We start from the raw sequence: 13,668 nt of genomic DNA, 5'->3' as shown, positions 1-13,668 counted from the left end.
AAAGTCATTGTAGATGGAAAAATATAGTAAAAATAAAGAGCAACTGATGTTCTTGGATTGGTGTCTGCATATGAATACAAACCCATGCATAAAGGCACAAATATTTCTCTTTTTTATCTTTCAAAAAATGAAATACTATTAGGCCTATGTATTCTCTCAAACACTGGCTAGGCCGTCAAAATGAGCTTCCATAAAAAGCTCTTGACCAATCAAAAGATATAATTTTAGTGAGAGAGATCACTAACTGGCAACTTTTAAGAACTTCCAAAACGAGTTTTTACTCCCCCCAACTCTCCACATATGCTATTGCCCATACCAAAATATAGTTAGGCTTGATTTCTTCACTGTAAATTATATTTTGTGATATAGGTAAACACAAAGTAAATATAATAATAGCAAGCTATGCTATTACAACTCTTGAAATGGAAAAATCTAATCGAGTACACGAACATTATGTCCAGTATAACATTTTCTTCTCTATGTCAGAAGGGCAACCCTAGACATACATATTATACACATGAAAAATACTCACATTTACGTCTGTGTGATGAATTAAGACACAAAGAGCTGGAAGAATCTGAAGAGAGAAATATATAGACTTAAAAACATATACATAATGGTATCTAGTTTAGTTGAACAACAAAAAACAAAACACTTGTTTACCTCCTGAATGGTTTCCATTGGGGGTGGTGGATCTTTGTGGCGACATAAGTTGACCATTACCCAAGTAACATTTCTTAAGAATGTTATAGGAATAGATGGACTTATGAAGGAAAGTAAAGGTTTCACAACTCCAAGACTTATGACATAATCTCTACACTGTGGCCCATCACCTGTAGGAGGAGTGATTAATTCAATAAAATACACTGACAATAAGCAATTCAGAAAACATAAAACACTGGTTCAATATGCTGCTTTCTGTATTTTAAGTAGATACACTATTTAGTTTTATATAGAAGTTTTAGACAATAACCAAGTTCTCATTTTAGGTCTCTGAGCCAAGAGAAGCAACATAAAGTAGTTAAGATATTTTTTGCATGTTATTCACATATTCTGGTTTATAAATTGTTCACCTATGTTTTTATGCCATTCAAAATTAGAAGCCTAAGGATCCTTTAGAGTACTTTGTGAGCAGAGAACTGCTGCTTTTATTTTCTCTCTCAATGGTACTAACAAACTTTCATGTAATTAAAAAAATATATATATGTATATATATCAAAATAATACTAGAAAAAAATATTTGTAGAATTTACACTTATGATCCAATATCAGAGTACCAAAAGTATTAACTATAAATTACTCTACACATTTAAAAAACTATGTCCAAAATAAAATTAAAAAATAAAAAACCATGTCAAAAAAGGGAGGGGATGAACCAATATCCCTAGAGCAGTGGTTCCCACAGTAATTTTTGGCCCTATCCAGATCTGTTAAACAACTTCTGTGGGAAGTTAGGGAATAAAATGAATCCATCAACATAATAAAGGAGGGAGAGGAGATCTATTATCACATACATATTTCCTAATTATTCAAATAATTAAGAGTTGACTATATACTAAAAAAAAGAGTGGACTATATACAAAAAGATAAGCAACAAAAACGTTCATCCTCTTTATTATAGGTTTATACTTAAAACAGCTATAATTTCTATAAATTATTTCACAAGATCCAGTCCTGAAAAAGACAAACTGTTTTTCTTTTTCGACTACTAGTAGTCATTTTTATTACACAGTATATGACAACAACAATTGTAGAACTAGTATTACAAGTTTTATACAAACCTATAATATTTCCCAGAGCCCACACTGCTTGCTCACAGACGTTTTGATGAGGTGAATGTAGAAGCCTCAGGAAAAGTGGCACGGCATCTGAAGGATGAAAACATAAATTAACATTTAAGTTTAAAGACAGTCTTAGAGGCCAATTACATCTCAATAATATTGAAAAAAAAAAAAAAGGATTGAAGATATTATACTCTAAACCAAAAATCAATCTTTTTTTTGGCTGAAATCTAAGAAGAAAGGACCCTATCAAAAATACATTTAAAATATATATTTATTAAATGATTTTCAATACAGTAACAGTAGTGGAAAATTTGTGATCAGCAAGCCACTTATTCAGCATCAAAATCTCAGTTTTAACATATAAATACCAAATTGAGCTAGTAAATTTTCATTCATAATTAAACCTGAATAAAATTCCAAATTAAAAATCAATTCTTAAAAATAAATAATTCATTCCTTATAGATTCAAGCATTATTCTCAAACTTAGAAAAAAAAAAGGGACTCCCAACTATTGAAGTAAGTTTTGAATACAGAAATTTAAAATAACAGGAGGGTGCAGTTCAAGATGGTGCCTGACCTCACCTTCTACCATGGACACACCAAATCTATAGCTACATATACAATAATGCTTCCTATAGAACTAGCTGAACAGCTCCTCCACAACAAAGAATAAAAAGGTCACACTGAGATGGACAGGAGAGGCAGAGACTATGGTCCTAACAAAGCCATGCCCTATAACCTAGCAGTGACCCACAAGCAGGAGGGATTTCATAAATATGGAGCATATCCCTGAAGAGCAAGGGGTTAGAGCCCCAAATCAGGCACCTGAACCCTTGGGACCTACACCAGAGACAAACTCCCCAAATGTCTGGCTTTGAAAACCAACAGGGCTAATATCCAAGAGACCCAAAGGGCTGTAGGAAACCAGGACTACGCTCTTATGAGATTACTTGCCCACATGCCCCAGGATTCAGCACAAAAGCAGTGGGCTGAAAAGTGCCTAGAGCATATGCAAAGGAGGTTCACTGGCTAAGTTTAAAGCAACTGCCTAAGGGATGAGGGTCTGCTGGAACTTTCTCCAGGGATGGAGGTGCTGGCAGGTGCCATTTTTTACACACTCTACCTTGCTAACGATACTTGTACCACCCCTGCACTCTCCAGTGCAGAGCACTGCTACAGCTCCACCCCACCAAACCCAGTGGGATGGCTCATCCTGGCCTGGCAGGCCCCTGTGGTCCTGCCAAAACTGGCAGGAGCACAAAGTCCACATAAAGGACACCCCTTGAATGCTTGGCACTGGTAGCTGGGGGCAGGGGGGTCTTTTGCATTTCTGGGCTCCATAGGAGTGAAACAATCTGTGGCAGGCTACCACCCCCAAAGTATAGCACAGACAGCTGACTGAAACACATGCTGTCTTCCTGTGATCATTCCTTCAAGACTGGGAGAGGTAGCTGTTTCACCTAATACATAAAAACAAACACAGAAAGTCAAGTTAAATAAGTAAACTGAAGAACAGAACAAAATAAAACCCCAGAAAAAAACTTTACTGAAATGGAGCTAATTTACCTGATAAGGAGTTCAAAAAAATGGTCATAAAGATGCTCCCCAATCTCGGGAGAAAATGGATGAACACAGAAAAAATTTCAACAGATAGAAAATATAAGAAAGTACCAAACAAAAGTCACAGAGCTGAAGAACACAATAACTGAACTGAAAGATACAGTAGAGGCATTCAACAACAGATAAGGATAAAGCAGAAGAAAGGATCAGTGACCTGGAAGACAGGGCAGTGGAACTCACCTAAACAGAGCAGCAAAACAAAGAAGAATTTTAAAAAGTGAAGATAGCTTAAGGGATCTCCAGGACAACATCAAGTGGAACAACGTTCCCATAATGGGGTCCCAGAAGGAGAAGAGAGTCTAGAGAAAGATACAGAAAACTTGTCTGAAGAAATAATGGCTAAAAACTATCTCAACTTGGGGAAGGAAAGAGATACCCAGATCTGGGAAGCCAGGAAAGTTCCAAATACAATGAACCCAAAAAGAGCCACACCAAGACATATTGTAATTAAAATTTCAAGAGTTAAAGATAAAGAGAGTATCTTAAAAGTGGCAATAGAACAACAACTTGTTGCGTACAAGAAAAGCCCCATAAGACTATCAGAGATTTTTCAGAATAAAGTTTGCAGGCCAGAAAGGAATGGTATGATATATTCAAAGTGCTGAAAGCACTGGCATACAGATGACCAACAGACATATGAAAAGATGCTCAACATCACTAATCATCAGGGAAATGCAAATCAAAACCATAATGAGATACCACCTCACACCAGTCAGGATGGCTAGAATCAAAAAGACAAGAAATAACAAGTGTTGGACAGGATGTGGAAAAAAGGGTACCCTCGTGCACCGCCAGTGGACATATAAATTGGTGCAGGCACTATGGAAAATAGTATAGAGGCTAATAAAAAAAACTAAAAATAGAAGAAACTAATACAGAAACTAAAAATATAGGATCCAGCAATTCCACTTCTGGGTATTTATCTGAAGCAAATGAAAACAAATTTAAGAATAGTTCCCAGTATTTTCACCATAAGCATCTTTGCCACAAACATTTTCACCCTATACCTAATTTGCCGTATGGCAATTATGCCATAAAAGATAAAATCACAAAAATAAAAGAGAGACATCCATTAAAAAGGACATAATGAAACATGAAAAATGCATTAACAAAATTAACAAGACTACTGCAAAATATAAAACATCTGAATACATTTAAAATGTATGTAGATTCATGCAATTCTATGCAAATAATTGATTTTTATTTTGCAGACTGTACCTAAGCACTTGTCCTCAAAGTTTTCCTTTTATAACATTATATATATATAATTTTTTGCTTGTTGATTCATCTCTTCATCTGGCATCACATGTTTTCATTTTTTGCTAAAATTTCTTTCTTCTTTAAGAGAGATTATCAGTTTCTAAATACAAGGATGCATATTTGTAACAGCTTTGTATTGCACTGTGAAAGTCTTCTACACTGTTCTCTGTTCTCAGCATATTACCACATGTCTATTGACAGATGTTCCAAAGTTCTATGAGAAATGTGGGTTCAAAACTCTATGCCACTGTACAGACTATTACAAGGGCTAAGATTTATTTAATATAAAAATGGGAGTACTGTGTCAATGCAGACATGAAAGCAAACTGTCAGCTAGCTGATGAAACCAAGAAACCATCAAATCAAACTGTCAACCAGTTATTCTTATAACTTTTATGGCAAAATTGCCTTATGGCCAATTAGTTATGTGAGGAAAAATGCTTTCAGCAAATATGCTTATGGTGAAACCACTTAGAACCTTTGAAGATATATGCACCCCTATGTTCATTACCAGATTATTAACAATAGCCAATATATAGAAACAACCAAAGTGTCCAATGATGGATGGATGGATGGGTGTACATACGTACACAGACACAATGGAATACTTCTCATTCATTACCAAAAAATGAAATACTTGTAATTAGGACATCAATGGACCTTGAGGTACTAAGTGAAATAAGTCAGAAAAGAGAAAGACAAATAATGTATGATTTCACTAATAAGTGGAATCTAAAAAACAAAACAAATGAACAAACAAAACAAAAATTCATAGATGCAGAGAACAGATTCATGGTTGACAGATGGGAGGGCTTTTGCGAGGTGGGTGAAATAGAAGGGGGTCATGATGTACAAACATCCAATCATAAAACAAGTCATGGGAATGAAATGTATAGCATGGTGACTGTAGTCAGTAATACTGTACTGCATATTATGTAATTTGATATGATGATAGGAGAAACTAGACTTACTGTGATCATGTCTTGGTGTATACACTTCAAGTCATTATGTCATATGTCTAAAACTAATTTAATGCTATATATGTCAGTTACACCTCAATTAAAAAAATTTAACATCACATGGGTCGTTAGTCAGGCCAGTGAAATCAGAAAGTGGTTCTGTTGCTTTAAAACACCCTTGCTTTATAACAAGGATGGGAAACACAGAGAAAGGTCCATATCTGAACAGAATACTACTACACTGAACAAATGATTCTTCTATTTTTTCTTTCTTCTGATATTACTTTGAAAAATGCTATTTAAGTACATGTAGATCAATCATGCTTTACTCAAAAACAAGACAGATTGGCAGTGTTAAAACAAATTCTAAGGCTCCTTCTACTCTTGAAAAAGCCACATAAAACAGAAAGGAAAAAGAGTGAGACCTTAAAACATTGTCTTGAGATTATAAAATTTACTAAATAATCAATTATACAAAATAAAATCAAAAAGCCAAAAACAAAACCCATTTAAACCCCAAATTAAGCCAGTTTTATCATGACTTAAGGTAGCATTAATATTCTATGTAATATTACAACAGAAATGTCTACATAATTAAATGTTTACTTGGATAACACCTTTGTTCCCCTTTAAAATCATATAGAAATTAATGCTTAAGATTTTAACAAGCTTACACAAGTATACTGCTTATACGTGTGTGAAGAGCACTTTAAAAGTACCTTCTTTAAAATTATTAATTTCTTTGATAGAAGAATTAAACAGTATTCATGAAAACAATACACAGGTTATTACTTCCAATAATAATTTCTCACTTACATCTCTTCAAACATAAAAGAAAAACAATCCTATTATAACAACAATGAAAAAATTTCAAGCCATTTTTCAACAGGACTACTTTATAAAAGATTTCTCTAAAGCGTATGATGAAAATCTCATTAAGAGAAGCCAGGAAGTAGTATGGCAATGGCAAAAACACCTTTATTTCTATGATATCCTATAAATAAAGTGTAACTACAATAAAGTAATCTGCTACTATAATTAGGAAATGTTCTCAGATTTAGCATCAAATGAATTTTTGAAAATAGAAAATGTCAGTCATTGGAACAACATGATCAAAATAACATACTTAAGTTGGCCTATTTCAACTACCCTGTAATTGGGTAGCTATTATTTTATAATATAAATAGCTTTATTCTTTTAAGAGAATCACTATTTTTTTTTTTTTTTTACTAACTTTTTTTATCTGTTAAATCACCAACTTACTGGACTGAACTACTGCTTGAGTCTGTTCCGAGGTTCCAGATGCAATGTTTGTCAGAGCCCATGCAGCTTCAAACTGTAAAGAAGGACTACAGAGAACAAATAATGTTAAACAGTAAGGATTTTTACATTGGCCCAAATCTATTATCTACCAACCATTTCTCCCCTCAAGCATTTTTTAAAGTATTAAATATTTTGTTTCAAAGGTATCTATCTATGCATCCAGCACTTTTTTTAAACCTCCAGTGACTATTTACAGATCCTCAGTATAAAAAGCATACAATTTCCTCAGGTGTCCCACCTATTTTTAGTAAAAACTTTTTTTTTTTTAATTAAGATTTTATTTCTTCATCTGAGAGATAGAGAGCGCGCGCACAAGAACATGAACAGGACGGGGGTGAGGAGGAGGGGCAGAAGGAGAGGGAGAAGTAGGCTCCCTGCTAAGCAGGGAGCTTGATCCCAGGACCCAGGGATCATGACCTGAGCTGAAGGCAGACGCTTAACCAACTGAGCCATCCAGGCGCCCCAAAAACTCTTTATTTAGATACCTGCATATGACTACCCAAATAGTTTTCTCAAGTACTTATCAGCCAAACTAGTTTTTGCCAATTTTCAAAGCTTCAAAGTTCAATGTATCATTCTTGGGGTGCGTGGGTGGCTCAGTCATTAAGCGTCTGCCTTCGGCTCAGGTCATGATCCCAGGGTCCTGGGATCGAGCCCCACATTGGGCTCCCTGCTCAGCGGGAAGCCTGCTTATCCCTCTCCCACTCCCCCTGCTTGTGTTCCCTCTCTGGCTGTGTCTCTCTCTGTCAAATAAATAAATAAAATCTTTTAAAAAAAAGTTCAATGTATCATTCTCAAGTTCCTGTTTGGCCTTTATGTTCACCTCTTGGTGTAAACACACCCTGCAATGTTTATCACTGGCTTTTCAACTCTATCTTATAGCCCTTTCCTTTTTTCTTTAAAGACCAAACTACTACAAAATCTTGTCTTCTGCAAAGGATACATTCTAAATTACCTCTTAAAATAATGTACTTACTTGTCATCTCTTTCAAGACAGTGAACTAAAATAGGCAATATTCCAGATTTTATTAAGTCATCAATTGGTGGATTTCGATCACTGGACAAAAGCTTCCTATAAGAGATATACATATTCTTGTGAAATTTAATGATATATATTATAATTAAATTCAAATTCGTATTTGACATACAGCTTACACAAGTCCTCACCCATTTGAATACCCTGCACAGCAATGTTTATGAAAGCTTAATCAGATCATTCCCCTATATAAACCAAGGAATGGCTGCATATTTACTACCCAATGAACGTAACCTCCTTGTTCTCCACAGGTTGGCTCCATCTTACCTAACTAACTAATCTTACTCTCTGTAATTCAACAATAGATCAGTTGTCTGTCTTACCATTTCAATCTCATTTCCAGGCTCTTCACATCCTATTCCCCACACTTGGAATACCCTGTTTTCTGTCTATTCAAGCTCTATCTATTCAAAGTCCATTTCAGTTTGTAAATTTTCACAATATCCTCTCTGAATTCCAAGAACATTTCCACAGCATATGCTTACATTTGCTGTTATCACCCTATTTTTAATATACCTTTGCCTTCTCAATTAGGTTCTAAAGTTCTTACATAGCAAGAATTATACCACATACTTTTTCACAGTATTTTCCATAGCACATGCCACAATTCTTAGCACAAAGTAGGAAACAGCCCAGTCTTTCTTAATCTAGGTTCCAGACTTAATAAAAGAACTTTTTTCTACTACATTGAGGACATTCTTAAAGATTTAGAAATGGCCTCCTTTCTTCTGAGTGCACAATGGTGCATATATCTACAAAATATAATATAGAACCAGTTTGGTGCCACTGTCTAACTGATTTGCGCTAAGGTACCATCAAGTTTTAGTCACAGTTGCTTTTCCAACATCAGTGTAAATTGTTAACACATTAGAAAAAGGCAAACAAAGTCTTGGTATTATTGTGAAAATGGGTTTGATCTTGTACACCCATAAAGTTGTCTCAGGATCTCCTAGAGATCCAAAGACCGTAATTCGAGAATATCGGCCTTAGGGGCCTTAAGGCTTTATTTAGAACTGTTGAGAAAAGCTGCTCCAAAACTCAAATAATCAACTCTGAAAATGGTGAGCATAATGTATCAATTTCTTAATCATTCTATCTATAAACATTAATTTGCCATTTTAAGATATGAATACTTCTGTGATTTTCTTTCTACATAACCAAGTCCTCTCTAAGAAGTTCTTTTACCTATAGTAGGCAACACTGCTAATTCTGTAATTTTCCTATCTGTTCTAGGTTACTTAAAATGAATACAGAAAGTAGGAAAACTCTAATACATTTTTTTTATAAAAGATTCGTATACTAGCTAAGATATTGGATGGACCAGTGTAATCTTCTCCCACTATGAAATTCTATGAATAGGATCAATTACTTAAGTGTCTCTGTCCTACTAATAACACAGAGCATTATTCTTATATTTATAAATATAGAAAGCAAAGACTGTATTATACTATGAGACAACCATGCCTTAATACAAAGGTCTCAGAAGTTTCTCTGGTTCCCCCCTTAAAATATAGGAGCATACACCTTGAGAACATAGATTTCACAGCAGAAATATGCAAAATAACTTAATATTCCTACCTGAAAGTACACTGGGAAACTTTATAGCCCTAAATCTTAATGTCTACTTGCCTGTACACCGTGACAGTAAGCTTATAAATCAATTTATGATTTAATTAAAATAGAGATTGTGAAAAGAATTAGCTACCTGGGAAGGAGATAAAAAAATCTTTTTATAAAATTAAACCTGTTAATAAAAAGTGAAGTTTTATAAATAATGTTTTTCTATTAGTTGATAGCAATAACCTGTCAAAACAACTCTTCCCTAGCATCTGTACGTGCTATGCAAGCTGAAACTTGAGTTTATTTATTTGTGAGTTTAGAAAACTGCTACCAATTTTAATACTCTAGATCAGAGAAAAAATTTTGAAGTAAACGTAGATGGTCTATGGACTGTTCTTTATTGTTTGTCATCAAAGTTAATATGAGTGACAGTACTACTATACAGTGAAAACTCAAACAGAACTCCTGGGTAAGTTATAAAATTTAAATATGTCCTCAAAATTTAACTTACCTAGCAGCTTGAACTGCACTTAATTGAATTCCTTGGTTATCACTTGAAGCATTCTATAAAAAATTAAAACAATTTTTGATATAGATACATAATAATTAGAAATACAAATGAAGAGGGGGCAAAAGAACTCAACTTACTTGAACAATAGCTTCTAGAGAGGTATTTTGCTGTGAAAAAAATTAAAGAGAAAACTAAGTTAAAAAGTCACTTTAAAATTCTATATTTATGTAAAATTTTTCACTGGTAGTTTTTAAGTTAAAAGAATAACAATAACTTACCACTCTATAATCGCCATCTATATCAGAATCTTCACAGATATCTTCATGTGGTACATTCCTTCTCTTTAAGAGATGCTCATCTCTTTTATTCTTAAAAAAATATATATATCAAAAAAAGAACTTTAGTTAAAAAAAGCTAAATACTTTCATACAAAGGATAGGCAATCCTGTGCCTACAAACTGAAATGGGAAGTGCCTTTTAAAAGTAAAATGCAAATGCAGAAAATTAAACCAAATTGTGATTCAAACACTTAAGCAACACTAATTTGAGCCCCAAGCCCCAAATATTACATTTTTAATGAACCGTGAACTATGTAAAAGCAAACTAAAAAAAAAAAAATTTTTTTGATTAAAAAAGACAGTGTACAGTTTAAGCCAGAACCAAACATATATATTTGTTTAAAAGTACTAAACCATTTTATACATCATCTGGGAGCTTCTCTTTATCACCTAAAAACAAAGTCAAAGCAGAAGTTGGGCAATTCAAAATCAGACAAAAATCAACAATGCCTTACAAAAATCAATGGTCACTTAAATTTCACTTAAAATGTATGGAACAAATTTAAAGATATAATCCCAACTATAACTTTATTTTTTTTTACACACATGAAAGATAACCAATTTTAATACTTGAAAAGTTGATGAAATTTATAAGTAGAACAAGTTCTTTTCAGGGTATAACTACACCTGTAAATAGCAGAACTATTTAGTATAACTGTATAGAGAAGACTTTCACTTTATATAAATTATTAAAGAAGAAAAACACCATATAACTCATTTATCTCCATTTCTGGAGAGTGGTCAAGTTGTATCTTGCCAACTTCAATAGCCCGCTTAAGTTTAGTCAAAAACCTTCAGTTTTCAAAAGAAAAAGAAATGGTAGGCACTTGGGATTAATATACATTTAGTATCTTCTATATATGCTGTAATGCTGTTAGAATTATGCTTGCAAGTACTCAATATTACGCAGACTCACCTTCCTTAATTCAACTACAACTTCATTTCGTTGTCTTCTCATAGTCTACAAGAAATTAAAGAAAAATATTTTTAAAAAATCACCTCAATTTCCAACACCCAAGAAAACGACTATTAACATTTTAATGTATATCCCATAATCTTTTCTTCTAGTCATATGTAAATAGTCATATTTTACTCATAATAAAGATCATATTATAGACATGATTTTCTACATTAGATAAAATTTTTAAAACTGTAACATTTATAAGAATACAAAATACAAAGAATAAAAGAACCAACTCATAAGCTCACCTCCCATATGAATCTTGACACTTAACGAATACATGTACAAGGCTAGTAAATTCAACTGCTTAAAAGGAGGGGAAGGTGTCTTCCCATCCATTCATCCTATCCATCCAGTCTCTTTCTCTAAATACACACTGTTAGATTTTACTGTGTTTCTGACACAGTTATCTACTTATTCTGTCTTTACCTTATTTTTGTTTACTTACTTTATAGATTTTTAAAGCCCTTCCATGGTGGTATAATACAGTAGATCTTTTTCATTATTTCTAATGACCACAAAATTTTCCTATCACATCCTGTAACCATTCTCTTATTTTTTAACATGTGTTTTTCTCATTTTAAACTTACCTAACACATGGATACATGCTTACTGTAAAACATTCAAAATTTCAGAAACAATACAAGTTTAAGCTCTATGTGTAAGTTCACCTCATTCTTTCTAGTGACTGCATATGCCTGGGCATATGTAGAAATAGCAAGTCACAAAGTAATACTCATATGTCTAACTAAAGATCTCAAACTTATATCCAAAACCAAACTTTTAATTTTTAACAAACATACATAACTCTATCTCATCTCGCATGATTCCTATGGGAGGTGAGACCAGGAGTTCTTTTATTCTTTGTATCTTTATTTTTATAAGCCTTATGTTACTGTTTAAAAAATTTATGATGGGCACTTGGGTGGCTTAGTCAGTTAAGTGTCTGGACTCTTGATCTCAAGGTCATGAGATCAAGCCCTGTGATAGGCTCTGCACTCAGTGGGGAGTCTACTTGAGATTCTCTCCCTCTCCCCCAGCTCGTGTGCTCTCTTAAATAAATAAATCTTTATTTTTTTTAAAGATTTTTTTTTTTATTTATTTGACAGAGAGAGAGAGACAGCGAGGGAGGGAACACAAGCAGGGGGAGAGGGAGAGGGAGAAGCAGGCTTCCCGCCGAGCAGGGAGCCCGATGCGGGGCTCGATCCCAGGACCCTGGGATCATGACCTGAGCCGAAGGCAGGATGCTTAACGACTGAGCCACCCAGGCACCCCAGTAAATAAATCTTTAAAAAAAACACACACAAAAAATTTATGACATATCCAGCATTATAGATCTACTGATAATTTCAAAGGGATTTTCAGCAAATGGCAGCTCTATCCTAGGCACAGACCAAAAACTTTAGAGCCATCCTTGATTCTTCTTTTTCTCTCACCTTACACATTCGATCGTACCAAATCCTCCTTCTGGTTCAACCTTCAAAACTTATCTGAAATCCAACTACATATCACTACCTTCTCTGTCACTACTCTGGTCCAACTCACCGTTAACTCTCACCTAGATTACTGCAAAAGGCTCTTAAACTTGCCCCTCTTTCTGCTCTTGCCCTCCTTCTCTGTAGTTCGTTCTTATCACAATAACCAAAGCAATCCTCACAGGGAATCTTATTTTTTGAGTGCTATAGTCTCTTTTGGCAATCTGGTGAAATCAATGAACACCTTCCACATAGTGTTTTTATTTTTTTTTAAATTTATTTATTTATTGAGAGAGAGCATGAATAGAAGGAGGGGCGGAGGGAGAGAAAGAATCTCCAGAAGACTCCACGCTGAGCGCAGAGCCCAACAGAGGGCTCAATCCCACAACATATCTGAAATCAAGAGTCAGTCGCTTAAACCAACTGAGCCACCCAGGCGCCCCCATATAGTTTTTAAATAGAGATAAGAAATACATTAAGATTACAAAGAAAAACAATTACACTGATCTATAGTTGTCAAAAATATATATATATGAAAAAACAAACTATAATATATGTGCTTCATTATCACATTAAGTGGGATCTAACAGTGAGTGAGTCTAATAACTACCATAATTTCAAAGTAATGTTGACCTTAAATGATATTTCAAGATATCCTGCAACAATAATGTTCTACTGGTGGTGACAAAAAGTCACAGGTAACTTTAATAACTACTGAAGTTTATTGGCTACATTATTAAATGAAGGAAACACTGTTAGAAGTTAGTGAAAATAAAGATGTAATTTTTTTCTAATTCTCCAGGTCCTCTTGAATTCTACCCAGACTCTGAGGAAGGACTC

General features: G+C 34.1%; 1 protein-coding gene across 2 annotated transcripts in view; it reads right to left on the bottom strand.

The window, feature by feature from the left end:
- Positions 1–13,668, bottom strand: part of KPNA4 (karyopherin subunit alpha 4) — a 56,770-nt gene that overhangs the window by 21,692 nt on the left and 21,410 nt on the right. For both annotated transcript variants that reach the window (XM_032407316.1, XM_032407317.1), the window contains 9 exons: positions 11,309–11,353; positions 10,333–10,422; positions 10,192–10,221; positions 10,055–10,107; positions 7,924–8,019; positions 6,888–6,973; positions 1,782–1,868; positions 664–833; positions 533–577 (listed from right to left, as the gene is read on the bottom strand). In XM_032407316.1, the coding sequence (XP_032263207.1) occupies positions 533–577; positions 664–833; positions 1,782–1,868; positions 6,888–6,973; positions 7,924–8,019; positions 10,055–10,107; positions 10,192–10,221; positions 10,333–10,422; positions 11,309–11,353 (702 nt within the window). The remainder of the gene's footprint in view (positions 1–532; positions 578–663; positions 834–1,781; positions 1,869–6,887; positions 6,974–7,923; positions 8,020–10,054; positions 10,108–10,191; positions 10,222–10,332; positions 10,423–11,308; positions 11,354–13,668) is intronic.

Source organism: Phoca vitulina, unplaced genomic scaffold (assembly GCF_004348235.1).
Source record: "Phoca vitulina isolate PV1807 unplaced genomic scaffold, GSC_HSeal_1.0 scaffold8, whole genome shotgun sequence".
Classification (NCBI taxonomy): domain Eukaryota; kingdom Metazoa; phylum Chordata; class Mammalia; order Carnivora; family Phocidae; genus Phoca; species Phoca vitulina.
Note: the sequence above shows the minus strand (reverse complement) of the source record. Positions and strands in the feature narration are given on the sequence as shown.